Source organism: Grus americana, chromosome 5 (genome assembly GCF_028858705.1).
Source record: "Grus americana isolate bGruAme1 chromosome 5, bGruAme1.mat, whole genome shotgun sequence".
Lineage (NCBI taxonomy): Eukaryota > Metazoa > Chordata > Aves > Gruiformes > Gruidae > Grus > Grus americana.
Genome location: NC_072856.1, coordinates 10,465,734 through 10,490,353, shown reverse-complemented (window position 1 = coordinate 10,490,353; position 24,620 = coordinate 10,465,734). Strand labels below are relative to the sequence as shown.

The 24,620-nt window shown below is 39.9% G+C and overlaps 2 protein-coding genes across 7 annotated transcripts in view; one reads left to right on the top strand and one right to left on the bottom strand.

Annotated features, from left to right (window-relative positions):
* The first annotated feature begins 337 nt into the window (after window positions 1-337).
* LOC129206834 (NADH-cytochrome b5 reductase 2) lies at window positions 338-24,523 on the top strand. Of its 4 annotated transcripts, XM_054826844.1 has the most exons (12): window positions 338-452; window positions 913-986; window positions 2,774-2,857; window positions 3,513-3,659; window positions 4,435-4,507; window positions 6,267-6,373; window positions 7,404-7,533; window positions 9,001-9,084; window positions 9,628-9,713; window positions 10,553-10,652; window positions 12,466-12,673; window positions 24,190-24,523. In XM_054826844.1, exons 2-11 carry the CDS (start codon window positions 939-941, stop codon window positions 12,636-12,638), a joined length of 1,032 nt encoding a protein of 343 aa, XP_054682819.1. In that variant the 5' UTR covers window positions 338-452; window positions 913-938; the 3' UTR covers window positions 12,639-12,673; window positions 24,190-24,523. The 4 variants fall into 4 exon arrangements, with proteins under 4 accessions (XP_054682819.1, XP_054682817.1, XP_054682818.1 ...); XM_054826842.1 differs by lacking the exon at window positions 338-452 and having other exon boundaries at window positions 862-986; XM_054826843.1 differs by lacking the exons at window positions 338-452; window positions 24,190-24,523 and adding an exon at window positions 23,269-23,487 and having other exon boundaries at window positions 862-986.
* Window positions 16,166-24,620, bottom strand: part of PPFIBP2 (PPFIA binding protein 2) — a 108,329-nt gene continuing 99,874 nt past the window's right edge. For 2 of the 3 annotated variants that reach the window (XM_054826820.1, XM_054826819.1), the window contains 9 exons: window positions 24,181-24,319; window positions 23,403-23,531; window positions 22,862-23,012; window positions 22,575-22,686; window positions 22,002-22,090; window positions 20,950-21,072; window positions 20,150-20,275; window positions 19,116-19,304; window positions 17,982-18,737 (listed from right to left, as the gene is read on the bottom strand). In XM_054826820.1, the coding sequence (XP_054682795.1) occupies window positions 18,549-18,737; window positions 19,116-19,304; window positions 20,150-20,275; window positions 20,950-21,072; window positions 22,002-22,090; window positions 22,575-22,686; window positions 22,862-23,012; window positions 23,403-23,531; window positions 24,181-24,319 (1,247 nt within the window). In that variant the 3' untranslated portion in view covers window positions 17,982-18,548. Of the gene's footprint in view, window positions 16,297-17,005; window positions 17,072-17,981; window positions 18,738-19,115; window positions 19,305-20,149; window positions 20,276-20,949; window positions 21,073-22,001; window positions 22,091-22,574; window positions 22,687-22,861; window positions 23,013-23,402; window positions 23,532-24,180; window positions 24,320-24,620 lie in introns of those variants that run through there. The other variant, XM_054826818.1, reaches the window with a different exon arrangement.

The following is a 24,620-nucleotide window of genomic DNA, read 5'->3' as shown; positions in this document are numbered from 1 at the left end:
TCCTTTAATATATTAGGAACACTATCTTAAATTATTTGTATTTTATTTGATTGTTAGGGTACTTACTTTTTGCTTGACTGCATGATGTTGACCTTTGTGTTTCTCCTAGTATGGTTTTACAAGTAGTCTAGTTTTGCTTTTGTTCATTGTATCTTTTTAGTCTATTGTAAGCTGCCAGTATCTTTTAGCAATAATGCGAACTGTTTTGTGATGCAAAAGAAATCTGATTTAAAAAAAAAATAAATTACTTTCAATAGAGTTTATATAATGGAATTGTATTTTGGTTTTTACAAAATTTATATGAAATCCACTTTAATTCTTAACAGTTATATGAGGCTTCCTTGAACCCTACAGTCAAATGGTAAGATACCTAGTAGCCTACCTGAGTACTGAGGTAGGCTCAGGTTCCATGCAATCTTAAAATCTGGATATAAACCTTCTTCTGTTAACATGTGAGTAAAAATGTCTTCTTTGTAACGTTATATGGAGACAAATGAAGGTTCATTGCATTGTTCATTGGCACTGTTCTAAATATTTAGAATAAAAGTCTATGTCCAAAAATATCTTGTTCTGACCTTTGGTTAATGTGAGCATCTGTGACCATAAGTCTTCCTGCTTAGCTCTGGAGCGGTAGTCCTGCTCTGTATGTGCGCATGGGTATGCATGCATGCTGGAGTCCAACTACGTTACCAATGATGCACCTAGATAACATTTGCAGGGGTGGTTATTAGAGCATTTTTGTCACTTTTGTTGGAACGGGAAGGTCTTAATCAGAAAATATAAAGTATATATCTATCGTTAAAGCATGTCTGGCAACAGTACAGAAGAGGAAGCAATTGTTGTCTGAAATCTGCGTTCTGGCTATATAGGTATTTTCCAGCCTAATGGTTTACTGCATCGTACTGTTCTCAGTTACTTGTGCTCCTGTGACCTCCCGGATGAAACCAGAGGAGCGACAGCACAGCAGCATCGTATCCTTCCTGGAGGTATGCATGCCATGTATTTCCTGACTCTCTTTCCAGAGCAGTCCTGCCCAAAAGGATCTGAACAATTGCACTATTTAGGTGGTACCGTAGAACTATGTTCTCATGTGGTCTTCCCATTTTTCTTCTCTTTTCCCCTAGTCTTTTTTCCTTTGTGTTTTTTTGAGGACAAGTGGCACAAAGGCAGTTTTTTTCTCATTTAGGAATCAGTTTACTGTCATGTATTAGATGCACAGAAAGACTGTTATTTCTTCATCTGAAGTGACTAGACTTGTTCTTTGCATGCTTTCAAAAGAGTGAATTGAGCAGTAATGCCAGAGGAACTGTGGATGTTATGTCCGTGTAAGACAAGTTAACAAGAGGAAAGAATTAGGCCTAGTACTTTGAAGGAGGAAAAAAAAAATTTTTTATATAGACCAAAACTGTGCCTTTGGCTCAAAAGAAAAGAAAATAATCAGCAAAAGTTAAAGGCGCATTAGGAATAGTTAATACAGAAAACAAGAAATACCTCTAAAGGTTTCTCAAGCTCTACAAAACCACTTACTTGCCTTTCTCTTACTAAAGGCAAGGAAGACTGCTGTTCTTGAGGGAAGATTAATGCTTCCTATCAATAGTGCAATTCAGAGAACCACTGGTAATTGCATACCTGTGCAATAATTACTCATAGTAAAGTAGACAGAAAGTCCTGTCTTGAAAATTAAAAAAAAATAAAATAATAGGATAAATTCCTATTTATCCTTCACTTGTTTCTGTTTATCCTGTAGGATAAATTCTGAGAGACCTGAGTGTTTCTTGTCTCTATTGTTTTTGTTCTGCTTTATTCTCCTTGAGTTTCGAGCCTTTTCCACATGGATCATTGATGAAAACAAAAATGTGTAAAAGTTGCAAGCCGTACCATTACCATATTTTCAGAAAATAAGAAGTCACAGCACCTCAGTAGGAGAATCTAGGGGGTTTTTTCATCATGGAGAATGGGTCATTCAGCCTGGTGGTCCTGGGCTCAGTTACAATACTCTGAGGATAGTGGCTCTGTGTGACACTGGTGCAAGGAGTTCATTTACTTCAGGAATGGAGCTGTAAGATGTAGCATTTTGGTAGTGGTTCCCCTGCTTTCAAAGTCAGGTGAGAAAAAGCTACTATTGACAAAAAAAAAAAAAAAAGTGTGTAGTGAGATTTATTCTCTGGTCTTCCATAGTCAGTACTTCAGTAGCGTAAGAGACTGTATCTTTCTTTCAGTCTTTTTAGAAGTCACATAAAATGCAAGAATTCAAAAAACTAATAAATTTATCTCCTCCTTGTATCACCATCTATAGCTTGGCACACTGTGACATTAGTCCTGGCGTTCCTTCCTTCCCCATGGGTTTGATCAGTTTATTTTCTTCCTCCTGACAAAGACATGTCTGCGTGATATGAGCATACTTTTATTTTAGATAAACTATTGTGAACCTTGTGGCATGGGCTTGGACTTCAAGGTCTTGTGTTTTCTTTTAACTGGCTTTTGTGTCTGTCACCAACTGTGTGCACATGTCTGCAGAGAAAGTCACAAATGCAAAGCCAAGCGATCAGCAGTGCCTCTTCCTGGGTGCACTGGCGTTGTAATGATGCCATTACCAGTAATGGTGCTGCAGCTTTAATGGCCTTTCATTAGGTCTGTACCTGTTGCAGACTTGAGGGAGGATGTTTGTGTATGAAAATGAAAGATGCCGTCTTTACCTCTGAACCTTGTATTTTCAGATTATAAGGTTACATGTTATTTCTGCCTAGAGGACCTGAACTTTGTTATTTTACAGGACAGACTGTGGCAAACTGGGACTGAACCAGAACTCCTGCATCACTGTTTCCTGTTGCTGAACGTGAAGGCAACTACAATTGAGGTAGGAAAATGCAGGAGAGGAAAAGGACTATAGCCGGTGAGTGTCCATCCTGGGTAACCATTTTGTGGCTGTTTCTGTCCCGCTGTTTTGTGCCAAGCAGGTCTGGTTGCTTCCAGTGGCCCACGGTGTAAGTGGCGCGCTCCCATCCTGGGGAGCCAGACCCGCTGTCCAAAGCGGTCTCTCTGTCAGTGTGATCTGCACGCAGGACGCATGAAATGCTGATAAACCACTAAGTATTCCTAAATATGCCTTAGCTTTACAAAACAGACCCTTCAAACGGGCATTCGTTTCCCAGGGTAACCTGTTTACACCCGGGTTGTGAGAGGAGCAGGCGTTACCCGCCTGGTGCAGAGACGCCCCGGACCCAGCGTCTGCCTTGCCCCACGCCAGCGGCCCCACGCGTGCCCGGCGGCTGGGCACCGAGAGGCGGAACCCCGCGGGGCCGGGCCGGGCGGCTCGGGGCGGGGCAGCTGTGTCGAACGGGCAGAGGGCGCAGGTGGAGCGGTGCCTGCCGGCCGGGGAGCTGCGTGCGGCCGCCATGGAGGCGCTTGCGGTGAGGGGGCCGGGAGGGAGGCGGCCCGGGGCAGCCGCCGCGTTGGGGCCGCGTGCGCGTGTGGCGGGCCGTTCCCCTGACCGCCGGCTCTTCTCCTCACAGGACGCCCCTGTGGCCATCGCCGTGGCCGTGGTAGCTGCGTCTGCCCTGCTGCTGCTGCTGCTCAGAGGGACAGGGCGGAGGGCGAGCGGCCTCGTCACCTTGCAGGACCCACTCGCTAAATACCCGCTGCGGCTGGTGGACAAAGAGGTGACCGAGCGCGCGGGGCGGCCTCTCGCGTGCCTGAACCCCCTCCCTCGTCCCGGCTCTGCGGGGGTCGTGCCGGCCCCTTCCTGCCCATCGGCCCGGGAGGCTGAGGGGCAGCCGGTCTGCTGGCCCCTGTGGGAACTGAGGGGCGGTCGGTCATGGGCTGCCCCAGACTTCGGGGCCAGGGAAGTGCACAGAGCCCTGAAGGGGCGGCTGTGACTCCCGCAGCCACGCTGCAATGTTTCCTTAGGGTTCTGAAAAGCGGTTATGCCTACGCTACAATGTTACAGTTGTTTCAAATGAAGGGTGGACTCATTTCTTTGTACGTTTAAATCCTAGTTTTGAGCTGTGTTTCTACCGTGATTTCTGTCCAATGTGCACCAATGTGAAGTAACCCCAACAGCCTGTGCTTCTGCACGTCCTGTCTTGCCCGATCTTTGGCCACAAATTATGAAATGTGCTCACTGGCCTTGGGCAACAGAGAGTTTCCAGTTTTTCTTTATGCAAAGGTGCTGTAGGGATTACACAGGCAAAAGTCAATCCTTGTGGAATTAAAGAGGAAAGGACTTTGGTTCTAAAACTTCTGATCTGTTTAAACTTTATTTTTCAAAGCCATTTCTGCTTACCTTCCTAGTATTTGGCTTGCATGCTAAAAAGAACAGACTTACTAAAGCATATTGTGTTGAGTTTGAAATTCAACACAGTGGTGATGTTGACCTCATTCTGATACTGTTAGTGTGGGGGTTTTTTTTGTTTGTTTGTTTGTTTGGTTTTTTAGGAAATCAGTCACGATACTAAGAAATTCCGATTTGGGCTGCCTTCACCAGATCATATATTAGGATTACCTGTAGGTAAGTACTGAAAACACTTCATTACATGTATTTCTGGTTTTAGGTTTTATAACTGTACTCATAGTTCTTGGACTTCTGACTGTTTGGGAATTTAATGCTCAGCAAAGGAAGGAGTTAAAAGCTTCATCTGAATGCTGCTGTGTCAGATTTCCCAGAGAGCTGTATTTCTGATGTTTTGTGTGTGTGCTTTGTTCTGCTTGTGTTAAATTGTGTGGTGTAGTTTGGAACAAGAACAGTGAAACCGAACTGAGTCTGATGAAATTCACCACCAGTCAGGAAGGATATAAACAGAATGGTATCTGTCAAAGCTTTTTCATATTTCTTATTTGCATTCTACTTCCATCTGGTCCCCTCCGTTTATTCGTCAAAAGCAGCTGACTATACAGTCATGCTTGTAGATGAGAAGGAGCACAACTCTTCTGCCTGGGAAACTTCTAACTACTCTGTGCAGAACAAAGGGGAAAATACAACTGCTGTTTATAGAAGATGCTGCAATATTCAGAGCCTTTTCTATGCATGCACTTACCTTCGATCGCATGCATACGCATACAACTTTGTCTTGCTTTCTATAGCATGAAGTTCATTTCAACTAGGATTGGCACAGTCTTCTTTACTGTACCCTGCAAAACTGACGGCATTGAACCTTGGACCTTGAATTAATGGTAATCTATGCAGGGGAGAGTCTCCCTTCCTGATCTGCAGATGTGGCAGATGTCGCCCTGTTTGTGCTGTACTATGTTTTGCAGTTTCCCTTGCTGTATGGCAAATGTCAGGGTCTTTCCCATTCCATGCTGTGACCACGTCCTTCTTGCATGCTGCCTGTCAAGGACAGCAGTCTTTCTCCAAATTCTCTTCTGACTTGTATGGGAAAGTGTAATTGAACTGTCCACATTAACTAGACAAATGATAAATGAATTGATATGTGCCCTGCAGTGCTTGTGGTTATCCAGACTTTTTTCTTAAGAATTTAGGAATAAGATCCTGAAACTGCACAGGCCGGATTACTTCCTGGGAAATTCCTGCCTTCTGCTTTTCGCCAGGATCATTTTGCTAAAACTAAAGTGTTTTCTGCCAGCACTGTTCCTGCTTTTTGTTTTTCCATACAACTCTAGATTAATGCTGTCTGGCTGAGGTGCCTACTCTTGGCAAGGAGTTTCAGTTCTTTTAATCAGCAGAAAGAAACAAGTGCCTTTTAGAGTCTGCCTCTTGGAGCATTAGGTTGGGCAAAGAGCTCTCTGTGGACAGCACCGTCCAATGCTGTGGAAGCCACAGCGTTACAGAGAAGGACTATGGCCCAAGGCTTTGTTCTTGATGTCTTGGTGCAGCATCTCTGGGAAGTTTGCTCTGAGAGGTTGCTGCTATTAAAATGTAATGTTTGTTTCTTTCTTTGCCTGTGTGAACTGGTGCATCCTTTCACTTCATTAATGAACATGAGAACAGCAGACCCCAAAATACAGAGAGCACTTGAGAATGAGCAACAAACTTCCTATATTACTATTTTACTATAAATTTCCTACTTTTCTAGTATCTTATCCTTGATTATATAATGTACCAGCTCTCCAGTTACCCCATGTTCCAGAAACTCTTGCTAAAAAAAGAGACAAGATGTTTTATACAGCATTTTTATGGTAAAGATTTTCTCCATCATTGCTTGTGTTTAACAGGTTACAATGCCTGCTTTTCTCTGTCTTCTGCTCCAGAAAAGTTCAAAACTGGGGATGAAAAAATAAATAATCAGATTGTAATTCTTTTTCTCTAGGCCAACACGTTTACCTTTCTGCAAAAATTGATGGTAATCTGGTGATTCGAGCCTATACCCCTGTTTCCAGCGATGAGACAAAAGGTTATGTTGATTTAATTATAAAGGTAAATTTTGGTTTCCTTTAATATAAATTGCTAACTGGAAGGAAGGAAAGTGCTTCATTTTAGTGAAATGTAGACTTTATTTTGATTGATCATCTTTTGAATAGGAAGACTGCATGGCAAACAACTAATTGCACATTATCCTTGAATAGTGAGTTGTATCCTGTGCATCTACTGTATGTCACTGAGAGATAGGAGAGGTAGGGTAGATGGAGAAGGGAATTGCTTCTTTGGCAGTAGGGCAGGAGCTTCCCTAGTATCTTTTATTTGGCAATGCATGAGTAGCGATCGCTCTCCCTCAAGAAGCCTATGTGGCTACTAATACTTACTGCTAATAGCTGTAAGTAGAAAACAAGTCAGTAAGAACTGCTATTTTTGGTGATGCTACAGAGATTGCAATTATACGTCTGTAAGTGTCAGAAGTTGTTGCTAATGTCTTTATTAAGAAAATGGGATACAGAAACAATGGAAATCCTTTAAGCTAGGGAATGCAGGATGATTTGTTCCTGGAACTTCTGGATTTTCTAATCCTTTTCTATGATGGAGTTTGTCCTTGGGCAAAAATCTGGGCTTTTTTTGCTGCTCTGTTCTTTATGTTACAAATATGGTGAATCGTTATTAGCTCCTTAATACTTTTTATGTGCTTTGAAAGGTGAAAAAGCTATCATGTGGCTGAAGTCTCTGGGAAAGTCTTAAAAAGGAAGGATGCAGCAATGCTATTTTCAGGAGTGATTACAAAAATGGGGTGACATAAGGTTCTTCTTGCTGGAGTGACAGTGAAATGAGGGCACCCGTACGTAATCTGCCTGCCACCTATTCCTGTTAGCCTGGCTGTGTGCAGAGTGCATGACAGAACATTGCTTATTTTGGCTGCTTCCTGTTGCAAGGTACAACTGATAACTGAGAGCAAAGAATTATCTCAATTTCTTTCTCAGATGCTAAATTTCAGACTCGCAATATTGTGTTCTACAGTTTGTAATATTGTCTGCAGCAAAGCATGTGGTTGATATCATACAAATTATTGGTTTTACAGGTCTACCACAAAAATGTGAATCCCAAGTTTCCAGAAGGTGGGAAGATGTCCCAGTACCTAGATGACATGAAGATTGGAGATATTATTGATTTCAGAGGGCCAAATGGGCTCCTTGTCTATAAGGGGGCAGGTACTGTGACATGAAGGTGGGAGAGCAAAGGGGAGGAACTTGTATTGGTTATTTTCAGAGGCATTTTATAAAACTTGGCAACTTTGTAGAGAATCTTTTTTTGAAAAGTGGAAAAGAGAAAATCAACCTTCCTGATCTTGACCAAGAGCCCATCAGAGTTGATATGATGGGAAACAGTACTTTGTGTTTACTTTGTGTGAGGAATGGTTGGTTATTTTCTCACCTCTGGGACCATGTAATTAAATCTGAAAAAAATCGCTATCACATTATGTTACATAGAAGGCTGCGCTGGAACTAATACCTCAGCTATATGTATGGAGGCAGATGTTCCAGATGCTTCTCAAACAAGGGAGGTTGTGGCCTAAAATGCCCTCTGAGAATCTCAGTGTTGTTACTGAATAACCTGCTGACTGAGAGCCAGCTCCATTTCATGATCAAACCAGGTCTGAGTTTGGGAGGAAGTAAGTTCAGAGAAGTAATCCTCTTTCAAGATGAAGTGAAAGATTTTTGCACTGATCTTGACTGAGAGGGGCTGTACACTTAACTCTTACCTCAGGGGACTAAGTGCTCAGTGCTTCTCTGGATCATGACCTTTTATGATGAGAAATGTACTGATGAATCTGTTCTGTCTCAGAGGAAACGAGTGTTGCGTGTTTTACAAACAGTCCTTTCTGCACTGCTTTGGCTGCTATAAAGAAGAGTAGCCAGGAAAGCTTGTTACTAGTTACAGGTCTCTTAAGATTGAGATATGTCAAGTGCTTTTCACGTAGAATACTTTTCATGGGCTTTTCATTTGGCTTGGTCCTTGGACATGAATTCAATTACAAACCGTCCGGTTTTGTGATAGTTCTGAAGCAATGGTGTACCCAGGTGTAGAGCAGAAATCAGCAAGGTCTTCTCATGATAGGATACTAGAAGGTAGTCACGTAGCTGGCTGCAAGCGTTATGGGGATCTCATTAACTGGAAATTAATTACTGTAATAAAGTACTTGATAAAAGTATGGAAGGCTCCAACATTCTTGATTCTAATCTTTGCAGGAGTTCTTGCTTGATGCTGGTTTAATTACAACTCCATTGAATGTGGACACACACTAATGGCTCGATGCATGGTGCAACTGAGGATGATGAAGATGGCTTAAGAAGCCCGTTTCTGTGTAGTAGGGGCTGTGGTTACCTTTAACTGTCACAGTTGCTGAGTTGTGTTCTAGGCAGTGATGTGGGATTCCTTGAGTTTCTTATAAACAAGGTTGGGTAGCAGGGAAGGAGTACATCAGTTGTTCAAAGCTAGGATTGGAGTTTACAAAGAGGTTTCAACTCTTTGCGCTCAATATTGTGCCAAGCCCATTTAGCATTTCCAGAAGATCTGGCCTAATTAATTGGTAGACTATAGTAATTTATTCCCATGGAATTTGTATCCATGTTTGTTTGGGAGTTAATGTATCTATAGGTTTTTAATATTTCTTTTAGGTACCTTTCTTATCAAGCCTCATAAGAAGTCTGAAGCAGAGAAAAAGTTTGCAAAGCATCTTGGGATGATAGCTGGAGGAACAGGTAAAACTATTCTCGTCACACGGAATGTCTAGAGAACGAAGACATCTTTATGGATGCGCGCGAGGAGTATCAAACACTGTACTTTAGTAGCAGAGCACTGACACCTGTATTTCTTTTGATGAGTGTTTGGCAACACTGAGGCAGGCTTTCCAGTGGCTTGAGCTTAGTTCTGGGAGCTAGGAACTTCAGAGTTTTAGTCTAGATTTTCTGTGTGACCTCAGAGAAGTCACTTCATCTCTCTGAGCTTCAGTCTCAATAACAAAAAATATTTTAGGAGAATGTCTTGAGTATAAAGTTACTATATGTGATAGAGAATGCTGAAGAGGAAAGTCCCAGATACAAGTATTGTAGTTTCGTTTTTATTTTGAAATGATTTGTAATAGAAACCCCCAACCTCTCCATTTGGCATGGATGAGAAATTCAGAGGTATGTGGCTGTGTGCAAACTAAGCTCCCACTCAAGATTGAAGGAACGCAGCATTAATATTGAAACTGCAGCCGTAGAAAGAAGTACCCGGTTTTTAACCGTTTTTATTTTTAACAGGAATAACTCCTATGTTGCAGCTGATTCGTCGTATCACAAATGATCCTAAGGACTCCACAAAATGTTACCTTCTTTTTGCTAATCAGGTGAGTATACCAACTCATCTGCTTGTCCTTCTGCCATGGCCTACTTTTATTGCTGGCCTCAGAGCTTTTTAAACTGACGGGACATTGACTACTGGAGAAAACACTGCTCTGCATGTTTCACACTCTTCCAGTGTCTTTGGGTTTGTATTTTCACCCAACCATTTATGAGAAAATACTATGTGAGATAGCACATTTAAAAATGATCAATATTGGGAGGAGCAGGAAATAGTTATTATGTAAGCTCTTAATATATTGTCTTGGGTTAAAATGATTTAAGAAGGAGAAACTGAATTAAAAAAAAATCCATGAGACCCTTTATAAATACTTGTGTGGTGTTCTCGTAGTTCCCATGATCATCTTTTATTTGTTTTGAAGATGGGTCCTCATAGTTTCATTTGTACTCCCTAATTCCTGTATTGGGGAGTGCGAACAGATCCTGATCCCTGTACTCATTTTCCTGCTTCACTGATTTCAAGGAAACAGGATTTTGTTCCATCTATCTGTTTCTACAGCTAAGCTTCACCGTGCTGGCACAGGGCTGTATTTGCCAGGGTCAGACACAAATCCAGCTAATTGTGATTTTAGCCTGGATTAAAAAGTTGTTCCAGTTGCCATCTTTAAGACAGTGTTTAGGTGGCTATTAAGCCTCATAGTTTGTTGTTCTCAATCTAAATTTACAGAAGCCTGTAATGGTAATAGCTATCATATAAGGGGAAAAATTAATCACTTTCTTGGTTTGAATGAGTTGTCATTGCATTTGTCTTGTTGAATGCCAGATGAGCTCACATTAGAGGGCATCTTGAGATGGTTCGGAGCTAAACAGCAGTCTCATTTTGCAGACAGAAAAAGATATATTACTGAGAGCTGAGCTGGAAGACATTGCGAAGAGGCATCCTGATCAGTTCACGCTTTGGTATACACTGGACAGACCCCCACAAGGTAGGCTGCTGGCACACGCTGGAAATGCCTTTGTTCATTGCTGTACAGCAGTCTGAGTTTCACTCTTGTTCAAGGGGCCATTACTATAATACCAAGTATTCTTGTCTTACACTTTTCAACAACAGACACCCCCAAGCCCTCTGAAACAAGCCTTACCACAACACCTGTTTTGAAAAGCGATCTAAACCAAGTGTGAACTAATAATTAACTCCTCTTGGGTCAGACATGTTATTCAGTGGCTCTTGATTTATTTCAGGATGTGCCAATTTTGGGGACTTTTCAGCAAAGTTTACAGCTCTGTTTTGGGCCATCTCCCGAATCAGTTTATGTTAGCACTTTGTTGGCGTTAAATTGCTTAGTACTTGTAAATAGTACATGCACATCTTTGTTTTGCAGCAGCTCTAGATTAGACTCTGGTAAAGCAGAGCTGCCGTGTGTATAGATTAAGGCATTAACTGTAGGCTGGTATAGCACTGAATTAGAAATGGAGGGAGGGGTTGGACTCTCCTGAATCTCCTTTGAAACTTGGGTATTCATGTTTGCTGATGATGTCAGTGAGCTTTTATTTAACGGATGTAAGAGCCAAACTGAGTCAGATCAAAGTTCTGTACCTGTTGTCAGCAATAGCCATGAATAGATGGCCGGAGTAATCAGCAGGCCTTGATACTCTTCCAGTCTTTAATATTTCTCAGTTCTGAAACCAACTGGGTCTTTACAGATACAGTAACCCTTGGGGACTAATTTTGTATGAACTTACTGTGTCTCCTTTGGAGCCTGTGTGAGCTTTTTGGCAGTCTGTTAGCAGTTCCGTAGGATTAGCACTTTAGCGTGAAGAATGACTTCCTCTGGTTTGCATTTGCCTCAATTGGAAGAGAGCGTGAATAGGTGCCTATCCACTGTCTTTGTGTTACTAATGTTACGGACAGCTGTCAATCACCCCTGCTCTTCTACCCTGAGGATTGCTGGTCTCCCCCACATAGCAGTGATTATGTACCTTTGCTCATCCTTCTTCTCTCAACCTTTTCCAGCTCTGCTATGTCCCTTTTTAGGCTGAGCAGATCAGAACTGAACAGCAGTAGTCAAGATGCAGGCAAACTGTATTTTTACTTTGACATAGTGGTCCCTTTTCCTTTCCTGATAGTTCTAAACATTTCATATGTCTTTTGACTGCTGCTGTTTTCATAACCCCAACATCTTGCTCCTGATAAATGAGCTTAAAGCACATATTTTTATATGTGAAAGCAGGATTATTTTTCCTACTTGGCTCACTTTAAATGGCAGACGCATTCAATAATATTACTGCTTGAAATCATTTAGCATTTATTTCCTCTTTTTAATTTTTTTTTTCCTCTTATCACATAACTACACGGCAGAATTTTTGTCATCATCAAACTTTGTCCCCTTACCACCTGATCTCTTTTCCATGTGTGGGATTGTGGTTTTTGGTTTGGTTTTTTTTTTTAATATGTTGGATGGCACAGGTCTCAATGCCTCTCCCTGCACAACTTCCCTTGGGCAACCTCTCTTCAGTGGAAAAAGCTGATTTACTCTTCCTGTTTATTCCTACCTGCTGTCTCAGTGCCTTTAATTCTATCATTTATTCACAGACTTTCATGTCATATCAAACAGACCCTTGTTATCCACATGCTTGTTGTCCCTATTGAAGGGGACCTCTAGGTTTGAGCTCCGTGAGAGATTTAACCCTCTCTTGGCTTGCAGTTCTTCAACTTCTTTGTGGGTACAACATATGCAGTTTAAAAAGGCTTCTGACTGTACAGAGATTCAAATTAATAGCCTAATTTCTTTGTTTCAGATTGGAAGTACAGTTCTGGCTTCATCACTGCAGACATGATTAAAACCCACCTCCCATCCCCCAGCAGCGAGACACTCGTTCTCATGTGCGGGCCACCACCTATGATTCAGTTTGCATGTCAGCCCAACCTGGACAAACTTGGCTATCCCAAGAGCAGTACATTTACTTATTAACATAAGTACTGCATATTTTCCTACAGGAACAACTGGTACGTAACTGTGCAGGATTTCTTTCCTTTTTTGGGGTGTGTTTCTGTTTTTTTAACTGTTTAATGTAATTTCTGTGGTTTATAACTTCGTAATTACTTGTGTATGTTTTAATACTAAGAAGAGAGATCATCTTGAATTGTGTGGAAGTAACTTAGTCTAACCTCTTAAGTTAGTATGAAATGTTAATTCTGAGAGGATAAAATAAGGTGTAATCGGAGAGGTAGAGCAGAGATAAAACCACTTGTTAACATGGGTATGGAGGTTGGGAGAGGACTATAAAACTGGACTAGGATTATTTGACTGTGCTCTACAGGTAATTCATTTAGTGAATCCTGGGAAAGGAGAGTACAAAGAACAGGGGGTTTTGTTGTTGTTTTGTTTTGTTTTGTTTTTTTCCTTTTTTAAATGCTGTTTTACAGCCCTTTACCAGGGACTAAGAAAGAAGGCACAGTATGCTATTGGAAAAAGGAACAGAATTTGGGTAACATGCGAATTGCTTATTATTGTAACAGAAATTCTCATTAGTGTGAAATTTATTTGGATGGATTACTTAACTTCATGCTGTCTTCTAACAGCCTTAGCTAAACAATCACTTCCAACTATATATGGAAGTTCTGGGCTGCATATACAGACATAACTATCCAGTGATGTCACATCATTTGACTGTCATTCTCTAAGTAAGTGTAGTGCCTGCTCTTTTGGCAATTTCAGAAATTTAATTTGCTTATGAGAAAACATGGCTTCTTAATTCCTATTGTAAGCTATGCTGAGTTGATCTTACACTCAGCTAATGCTTCATCTTAGTGTTTCTACCATGTAGTGTTTGATCCTTAGTCTTCAGTGCCTGAAGTACTGCATGTTCATTTCCAGGAATTAGTTTATACTACGTTTGAGGGTCTGACAAATCCCTGAGCCAGAAGACTTGTTTCTTCAGATGCTAATGAATATGTTTACTGAATATTTTTATTCATCTGAAGCAAAACAAAAGGAATCTACTAGTTAAAAATTGCCATAGGGGTTTTGTACTTCATCAGTTACACTTGTAGCAATAATGCAAAGACAGACACAGGGATTCAGAACTATGATTCTGTCCCTGATGAGAGATCAACCACTTGTATTTGTGTTAGCATCATTCCACAGTCAGCAAGAGATGAAGGAACATTCAGAATTTATTCATAGCAGTCAAAAAATAAGCATTTATGCCAGTGTTATGCTAATTAGGATTTCTTACTATATATATTAAAAAAAAATCAATAATTTTGTAGATTGACTATTCACAGCCAAGTTAGCACAACAACACACTGAGTTATAAACACATCATCAAAGGAAATCTAAAAATCTGCTTGGAATAGCCCAATAATATTAAGGCTGCCTCTGTTGGAGCAGATTATCCTATCTGTAGTGCTGTAATAAGTCTGCTGGCTAATTAACCTGGAAAAGTATTTCAAATGCCCATAGTACATGATCTGGTTATGCATTGCCAGATCAGAGATGTACATGACTGGTACATTTAATACCTTTTATTAAGCATTTTTAGTTTGCTGATGTGTAGACAGACTTCCCATTCCTTTGGATTTTCCATTATCATTTCATTGTTCAGTGACTGAAAAAAAATTGCCTTGGTTTTACCATTTTGGACAATAAAATCATGTGTTTAGCTTCTAAAATCTGACCATACAGTGCAGGCTCTGTCATGAAAGAGGCTCATGGAGTGAGGACTAGAATAGGTCACCTTTAAAAAGTGCCACCAATAGCTCTCAAAGAGGCCTTGCTGCACACTCCTGACAGTACCGGAGATTTCCCCTTTATTTGGGAGGGTAGTGGCAGGGACTGACCTGCTCTAAGGCTATATTAATATGCAAACCAACACCCTGCAGCCATCAAGGAGAGTGATGCAAACCATCCACATATATACTAAGTCTTTTTCTTTACAACTCAGCAGATTTCTTTTCTGGCAGTTCCCTATTTACTAAGTTATCTTGTTAATACCTTATTAATACACAAGAGACGCATTGTCAAAAGATGCCACAAGCAATTGCTGCTGTAAAGGAGACGCTTTCACCCTTGAACGGCCCCTCAAGTAGTGAGAGGCTGTATTTCCTCCTGTCACAGTGCTGCAGTCCTGCTTAGCTCAGTAGAATAGCAACAGATCTATTTTGTCAGGTGTTTTAAAGAAACAAAAATGTGTTTTATTATGGTACTTGCCTGAGGCTCCTTAGTCACATTTTACATGTCAGAGCAGTAATGTTTGTCTCCTATTGCTAAATAAAGTATTTTAGGAAAATCTATCTGTAGCTGGAATGAAAAGAATGAAAAGTGAACAGCAATATTGTTTACATCACCACTTATCATACAAATGTTACAAAAGAGTTTCTACTGCAATCTCCAGTACTCAGGGCTGTTGGCAGCCACATGCTTAATTAGGTGTAACTATGGAAAGAAAACAGGCTTATTACCATCCCTGTCTTCCTGAGAGCCTGTACTATGTTTCAGGCCAACCAAGTACAGGGCTCACAAAACTGTCTGAAGCATTTTGACTGTTCAGAAGGCTTATGAGCATCCTGATGCTGCACGTATGTGGCAGCACTGGCCATTTTAGACAAAATGTCAGTGTACAGAAAGAGTTCAATAGTTCTAGTTAAAGAACTGTCATTTAAAACCAAACAATGGATCATGCTGGAAATTCTGTTGCACTTACCCTACAGAGTGTGGCGAACACCATTGTTAAAGTTACATTTTACATTACTTAAATGTTGTGATTACTGCTTGATCATGAACATCTTAGTGCATAGTTAAAAAAATCACATGATAAAAAAAGTCACTTCAAATGAAGCACCAGCTTTTAAGTCCATCAGTTTTTCTGGTAGTCTCAGAATTACATTTCCTGCTGCAGTCGTTCAGTGTCTTTTTGTGTTAAAGATTTGTGAATGCTCCATCTCGATTGTCATCCTCCTGATAAAAGCAAGGGCTTGATGGATAGCATTACGTTCCATTCTTCCCACTCTACACTGCACTTAGAGAGGGCAGGACATGTGCCAATGGAAGGGATGAGAGATTAAAAACCTTTTATGGGGAACAGTCTCTGGCAAGAAGTGCAGGAGTTAGTGAGCCATTACTGCCACACTCGCCAGCATCCATCTGAATTTCTAGGTGGCTCTGATTAGTCCATATGGTACTACAGACTATTAATGATTCCTGCATTACAAGTTAATTATAAAAATAAAAAATTACAAAAGATCTTTCATCTAACAGTACATAAACATACCATGTAAAAGACAACTGAATAAAAAGGGTAAAATACGTTGCCAGTCTTGGCTTTCCCAACTCTGGATACAAGTACTGCTTCTCTCTCAACACCTGTTTCACATTATGTAACACGGAAGCTAGCACAGAGGAGAGTTACCTGTAACGCATTGCTACATTGACAATATTAAATGCTACGTGGTAAGTCTCATGGGCAGAAAAGAGGTAACCACAGTGTCCGGCTTCTCCTGGCCACCCCTCTGGACAGGCATGAGGTATTATTAGTGGTCTTGGTCACGTTGAAACATCAGCTCCAGTCTTCAAAGGTAGGTGTTAAAAATCTGCTGTCGTTCAGCATTTCATCTTGGCTTAACATCGTCTGAAAAAACAAGATGTGAACCAGTAAGTGTGTTCAGCTAGAGGGCTATAGTTAAAGAAATCCAACTGTAATGAGATTAGATTCACAACAGAGGGGGATAGAGCCACACAAAAATTAAAAAGAATTTATTGAATGCAGCGTTAAATAAATTATTATTTGCTTGAGAAAATTCTCAGAGAGATTTTTTTTTTTGTGTGGCATGTGACTTAATTATGTTATACAATTCTTCATTATACCTTTCCATCAATTTTTTTTTTTAATTAGCTGCTATGGAGTCAGGAATTAATACAGTGGGTTTTTTTGTTTGTTTGTTTCTTTGTTTTCCATGGAGTTTTAGCTCATGTAAATTTTCAAGTGTGTACCTCTTTGCTAGACTTTGCTGTGACTGAGGCATTCAATGGCAGTTACTTGCAAAATCTTTGAAGAATTGTTTTCATAAATGAAGAGGGGGTAGATGTCTCTCATTGGGTCAAAGAGATAGCAGAGTTCATGAAAACTTAAAAAAGGCCTAAATGGAACTTGATTTCTAATGCAATTCAAAATCAGTGGGGTTTTTTTTGGACTGTGAAAGCACAGTGAGGCTACAAAGAGGTATTTAACTAGAGTAGTGACCTACTTACTCTTAACTACCACCAGCAATGACCAGCTTTTACTGAATTCTAGCAGAATACATTTGTGACTTTAAACCGAGAGTGAAATTAGTACATACCGTCAGATGGCTTATGCCTTGAGACAGAGCCCCTATTTGCATTACTGTTCCTTCTGAGTGTTCCATCTGTAAAAGTATTCAGGAACTAGATCAAAACAGACAGTATCTGCAATTTTGTTCACTCTACATGCATCATTGAGGTATCTGTGCCTGGACAAATGAAATTGTGGTAGGTTTAAAAGCTCCGATTTCTGCACATGAACAAAAATGTATCCATGCTATAAAGTATGTGAAAACGCATTTAAGGATAGGCAGTGAATCCTGATTATGAAAGATTGATTCCATGAAACTTGAGCTGTAATTCACACAAGAAGAAAAAAAAGCTAATCAGTGAAAAGTAATATTTTCCTGATGGTAATGCTTATTAGACTTCTGGTAGTCTTCTTCCACAGGCAAGCATGACCACATGCTCAGAGTCATGCTTTATTGAAAGACTATGCTCCCAGACAGAAACCCAGTCTTTTTGTAACGCTTGACCAACTGTATGGTGTAAGCTGCTGGCTCAAAGTTAATGCATTCACTTGCAACTCATAACTGTGCAAGTAGACATCCATCCCGAGTTATATCAGGATTTGGTGGTGTCCCTACTTAGGAACAGTACTTTGCTATGGTGTACACTGAAAAAGACAATGGTTAGATAATGAACACAATGAGGCGTTAGATGCGGTAAACCATGCAAATGAAAAAATTCCTTCACAGTTAGTCTTTTCAATTTTGTGACCATTCTCTTATTAGGCTTAAAGTGTTTTTATCTCATTTAAGGCCATTGGGCGTAGGACAGTTCACCCCAGCTGCCTTTGTGGCTCCTGTGTGTTGCCAAAGTTCACACAAGCCCCCTGGAGCTCCATTTTTCAGGGTTTATATCCCTTTACACAACAGCAAAGTTGAATAAAATTTGATGGTTTTTAGTCTTCATCATTTGTCTGTATCATGTCAAGACAGTTTCATTCACAAGTTCACTACTACATAACAAAAGTGAATTATTTAAGTATTAGGTTTATTAATAATCTCATTCATTCCTGATGCATTGTTTTCACATATACTGTCTAAGCATAACTACTCCCCACTGTACATAATGAAAGAAAAATTCAGTTGGATTCTTTGATTAATGTCTGTTAAAAATATACAATCCAGTTGTACTTCAATATCTTGATAGCTTTGTACAAATTAGTCCAAATAAATTTATTACATTAAAAATCACCCATAAAGATAATGAAAAAAGTCATGTGCCATACTGAGCTTATGAAAGCTAGAAGTACAAAAGTCTTGTGTTTACTGCAACATCCACCTTAATTGTCAAAATAGATCGATCTTCGTAGTGTAAAGGTGTTATATTCCTGAAAAAGGGCTTGAAGATGGATGAGTTTATTATTACATTGATTAAAAAAAATTGACCTGACATTCTTAGTATAGAACTCTTTCCAGTCCACAGCCAATACTTTCTCAATGAGTTCATGCGGATGTAGCAAACACTTTGTTTCATGCTAACATTTGGTTATTTGCAAGCTTTGGAATGCATGGAGAGGATGAGATGAGAATGGCATCAGTCTGTCTGTCCCACCTGATCCAGTTCTCTATCAGTGAATGGATTAAGTCCTTTGTAGCCACCATAGTTTTTCTGAGTACCGTTCGCAGCAGCTGGGTGTGTATCCATCGGACAAATGTAGTCTGTTGATTCGTCAAATTTCTTTTTTCTTAAGTTTCCAAAATGTGAAAATCCAAGTTTCTTTGGCTAAAATAAGACAACAATAAGTTTTAAATATAAAAAATAAGGTTGTCCTTTAAACATTCAAAATCCTCTCCTTTTTGATTTGCTGCTATACCCTAGTCCTTAAAGTACGTAGATTCTAAACTAAATAAATGTAATTGTTTTCAAATTGGGAGTTACAGTGGCTTTTAAATACAATTAAGAAAAGATAGAATCGCATGCTTATTTCAGAAACTGATTTAAACAGATACAAATTAAATCCTTTGGCATCTGAAATTAAGGGAAATGTCACAGTCCTAGAACTGACCTCTCCCTGCAAACTTTGTCCCTTATTTTCTTTGTAAGACAGGGGAGAGGAAGTCTGAAATTCTGAAATATCTCCTTTTTGAAAGCAGTACATACCCGAACTTTGGCAGTGGTGGTCAGAGCCGTGTATGCTGTTGACTCCGTTATTTCTCTTTTTTCTTGTTGTGCCTCTGGTCCAATTAGTACGTTAAAATTGGTTGTTAGGTGGCGTCGCAGTAGGGTCTTCTGAGGTGGAATATTCAGCAGCATTGCCAGTGTGTCACCGTTGAAGCGAGGCTCAAGAATCTATTAAAAAATGGCAGAGTATTTATTTTTTTAATATGGTTAAAAATTTGCAATAGTAAACCATTACTGTGCTTATCAGAGGGATTTCTCATTCTTACTAAGCTGTCTATCTACATTAGACCTCTTACACCTCACTCGTGATATAATACTCACTAGGGTTTGAATGGGAAATACATGAAAGGCACTAAGAAATGCAGAGCATGATTAGGCAAAAACTTACATTTATCATCAAACTTTACATTTGTTTGGATTTAACAGATTTGTTTTCAGAATTTTCTGCTCTACTCTGAGGGTATAAACTTAATCTTAGCACAATTTTTTCTATTTCATTTTGGCAAAAATTCTATGGCACTAGAATCACGGTATTTCAGAACTTGGACTTTGCTAAGCTGCACGTAGTTCTGAATGTTTTGAATTTAAAAAAAAGTCATTCCTCATTGCTGGCAAGACTTCTGCAAGTTCAGGATGGTTACTTACTGTGGCTCAGAATTCTATTAAAACCACTCAAAGAAACACTCAGTGATGCCTTGTCAATAAGTAACTTTCCCCACAGTATAGTTTATTTTTGGGGGGTTGGTTTGTTTGCTTTTAATGCACTGCTGTTAAACTCTCATGTGCAGCTCAGCTTTGATTATAAACAATGTTTTAGCAGTCCCTTTTTTATTTTAGGTTGCCTTTGTAAAATTCAGATGCATGGATCAGATGCAGAGGCCCTCTGATCATGCTGTCATAATGGAAATGTATTTGTTTCCTCCTGCTTCACAAATACTAGGTAAAAGATGTTTCATATTACAGCCCGACAATTTTTAGTAGATATATAGTAAAATGTTAAAACAAATCCTTACAATCAGGCCGCCATGCACTCCGCTTCCTCGAAGGTTTGGTGCATATTCTGCCAGATCGACTGACCTGAGCCATTCCATCACTCTGTGATTGGACCACTGAACTACTTCAGAAGGCGAAACACTATTCTGTTAAAGTAACCAGAAAAGATGATGACAATACAGCCTGCATCGTCACTGCATGTTCACAATATGTATCCTCAGTTCAGATAAAAACATCATTCCTCCTCTTCCGCAAAGAGCAGTACTTTTTTCCCCAATTCTAAGGTATTGTTTCTGTTCAAGGCCTCTTTCAAACATCCTCTGGCAAGATGGCAGGCATAGTCTTGTACAGATGAAACCCCATATATTGCATCAAGTAGTATAACAATAGAGACTACAGATGGTGGGTGTGAAAAAGAGAGCATTTTGAGAACAGTGTTACTGTCAGTCTTTAACACTCCAAGAATAAGCTATGCTGACTAAGGCAAAAACCTTGCAGTCTTGAGAGTTAAAAATTAGGACAGGCAAGAAAAAACATTCCAATTATTCTCTTGGAAGTTGAATTAACTTCTTTAAAAATTATTTGCTTAAAGGGAAGTGCGTGAGATTCAACTTAGTAAGTGGCTCAAGCACTTGAGGAGTGATCAATGAATACATGTTCATCTCAGGGCTGGAAAGCAGCATAAGTACTGCTTTAGCTGCAATTCCCTAGTAGCAGTGATTGAGGTATCATTGTACACTGCTAACTTTCTACCCCCTTTGGCTGGAATCAGGTAATTAGTGCTTGTTTAAATTAATTTACTTTAAAAATATTTTTTTACCTCCTCAACTGGTCTCCTGCGTAGACAGTGGGGGTTAAAACTGTTGACATGCAGCACATGAATGGCACATTTAATACTCAGATGATGCAGCTGACTGGTGACTTTCAGAAAGAGAAGGTCATTCTGGAAAGGAGAGAGCCTTGCAAGTCCCACAGAATACATATCAAAACAGGTACTTTCCTCAGGAAGAAAGATTTCAAGCTTGCTATGTAGTTTTATATAAATCACAGTAACTATGGTTTAAGTAAAATAGAAGTTTATATTTAAAAGAGAGCTTTTAGGGTGGGGGGTTTTGTTGTGGGGTTTTTTGTGTTTTGTTTGTTTTTAAACATTGCACCATAGCAAGACCTGGCTAAAAACTGAAGGCGAGCTTGCAGCCTATTAAGTAAAATCCCAGCTCATGGACAGTTTTAAAATATTTGGACTGTTTCTGATCTGGCTAAGACCCTGTTGTAGGTAGGATCACTGCAGCTAGCAATATGTACCTGATAACCATGGAACAGTAGGGACCATGCTCCCTTAACAAAGGCTCCTTAAGCAGTGTAATAAGACTGCACTTTTGATAACAGCTAAAGGATGAAAAAAATGCCTAGCACACTTAAAACCAAATAATTATCCAAACCAGGGCAGGGAGACTGTAAGAGAACACAGTGGCTATGTGTAGTGCATAGTTTGCTGGTTATGTGATCGCAGCTGTACAAATTACTGGATTTGCTGCTTATCTTTAGTTTACCAAGTATTGTTGCTAACTTGGTGTGGAGAACAACACACTCCAGAAGCTGCATGTAAAATAGGTCATTTTACCTTTAATCGTGGTGTGCTATACTATATTGAAAGAAAGACTTTGCAGAAGTTAGCTATAACACATCCTATGACTTTATGTACCTTAGGAATAGTAATCATGTACTACGCAACACAAATGAGTTACTACTGGCACTATTTCTGTCTTGCAAAAATTTTTTAACTGCTGACATTTAAAGGAAAATTATAAAATTGTTTGCTCATTCTGAAGTTAAATTTGGTTAAATAGAGGAAAAAGGATTTTAGCTTACCACAGTTAAGTACTGCAACATTCTCCCATCAACTCTGGATTCATGGAACTGGTCTTTGTACTGAGGTAAACCAATATCATCAAGCCATCCTGCAGACACAAGAACAGCAGGGTACCCAAATCCACATCAGTGAGAATGAAGCCCTTCTCCCCTTCTTGTCTGGGCTGCCGCCTTCCGAGGCACTCAGGTAGCTCTTTCTACCCCGTCACCTTTCAAAAGGCCAGCCTCTTCCCAGAAGCCTAAAAGCAATTCCCACCAAACAGCTTTGTCCACAATACCCCTGTGATATTTTACATACAGTGCGTAACAGTGCATGTACCTTCTGTGGCATAATGTAGCTCCTACTAGATTGAGCCCCTCCCCATTTACTTCCCTGCAATCTGAACAGCAGAGTTCCCCTTGGAAGATCATACTGTAGAGCTGTATATCTGGATGTCGAGAACAACACAAAAATCCTCACTCTATGGAAAATTTTTGTTTGGTAACTGCTTAAACAAACATTTATCAGGCAATCCATCCACAGGGGTGGGGGGAATTCCTTTCCAAACAATTCATGATAGTTCAAACACTTACGTGTCACCCAGATGTGATCCAGTTGTGCAGACTTCTCATCTTGTTTTGCATTTATTGATTTAATGGCCAAAACTAATTTCTTCCTGTGCAATGGATGCTTTATTCCCATTTCCTGCAACAATAACCATTAACAAATAGTTTGCCCTGCCTCTGGCTCTTTTCATCTCATTAGGTATCTACAAAAACAAATACTACATAGTTCAGAAAGGTAGAACTGCCAGTTGTTTGAAGGGGCCTGGTTGTACAGAATCAACATGCATCATTGCTTGAGAGAAACAGATTATTACCTTTTCCATGTCCTGAGGTGTTGCAGTTAACAGCGTATGGCCCGAAGTCACCCACTGCCGTGCAAAAATGACGTACTGACCAAGACCAAAGTCCTCAAGCCAGTTACAAACTCTTTCAGTGCTCCACTGAGCAAATGGAGCATTGTAATCACTGAAAAGTACAAGAAACATTTGAAAAATGTTAAAGGAAAGATTAACAGGTTATTATCAGAAAGCTCATCGTGTCCCCGAGGCAGCACTGCAGCATATGTGTTAGTGCGCTTTGTGCTGTGCAATAATAAAAGCCAACAGTGTCCTGTGCCTCAGCTTGTGAGCAGTTGGGGAGAGTCAGGGGGGTGAATAAGAATTTCCCATTTTCTATTTGAAAAGAGGAAAAAGAGACTTGCTGAATCCTCATCTCTTTGCAGATATTCCCACAGGAGATAAGTTTTCTTCTTTAAAAAGGTGAAGTTTTTCCTAAGAGGAGGGAAAAACTGTGCTGTTCAGCACACCTAACAATACCACATGATATGCTGTGCAAGGTGAAGAAGGAACCATTTACCTTTTCTGGCCTTTTGTTTCCTTTGATCTGGATAACCGAGGCCCAGCTGTTGCACGGAGACCACCTCTTCGAAACTCTGCCAAACCCAGGTCATCTGCAGGGAAGTTACCTGACTGCGTTCTTCTTATTCTTTCAAGACAAGAGTGCCAAGATTAGCTTGTGACAGAGAACACTTGTTTTGTATAACTAGAAGCTGTATTACTCTTCCTGTAAACCATAAACATCTAATTCAAGCAGTAGCTGAAGAAGTTGTAGGCAAACAGTCGAGACCTAACTCTGAGGAAGGGAAATGAAAGAGGTCTGCAGAGCAGCCATAAGCCTTCACCCCAATGAATAATCCACGCTGGAAGCCAGACTCCTAAACGTCTGCTCTCCTGAAGCAGATAAAGTGAACGCACTAAACTGCAGTTTCCCCCCCCCCCTTTGTTTCTTCATTTTTCTCTTATATTTTACCTGATGGCTTCTGTAATGAACAACTTACTATCATTTAATTTTTCATAGCTAATCAAACTGTTGGCATTCTAAATTATTAGCATTGTAAGACAACAGCAGAGTGTCTTATTTCCTCCGACAGCACAACACTAGGAAGACTACCATCCTTTTTTCTACACCCATGTGTACACAGAGACACACCCAGACAATCACAGAGCTGCTTTCCCTCCTTTTCCTGAATTTTACTTTCTTCTTGCTACAGATATTGTAACTTTTGCTGAGAACTAGATTCATTCTCAGCTGAAATGCTTTGACAGCGAACTAAATAATAAATAAATAATCTTACTTTCCCCAGATTTTCTTGATCCCTTTTGGACTCTTTCTGTTTTCTGGAGACAATGGAGACTGTGGACCTGAATCCGTTCCCGAAGAAAGAGGTGAAAGGTCATCTGAGACTACTGTACCATCCACATTCTCTGTTTCTCCTGGATTAAGAACAGTAATACAGTCACATTTTATACTAATTATTAACAAAGTTGTATTTTGAGAGACTAATGTTTAAATACAGAACATAATAAAAAAGATATCTATAAAATTGCTCTTGTATAAAAAAATAATGTTCAGAAGGTAAAAAAAATAGTAGCTGTACATTTGGTACAAAAAAAATAATAAAACATTGGGTAAAATAATATTCAGTCATTTGTATTTAAATACATTATTTTAATGAATTCAAGGTCTTCAGACTGAAGCAGACTCTTGCCTTGCCTATTCTTAATACCAAAACTC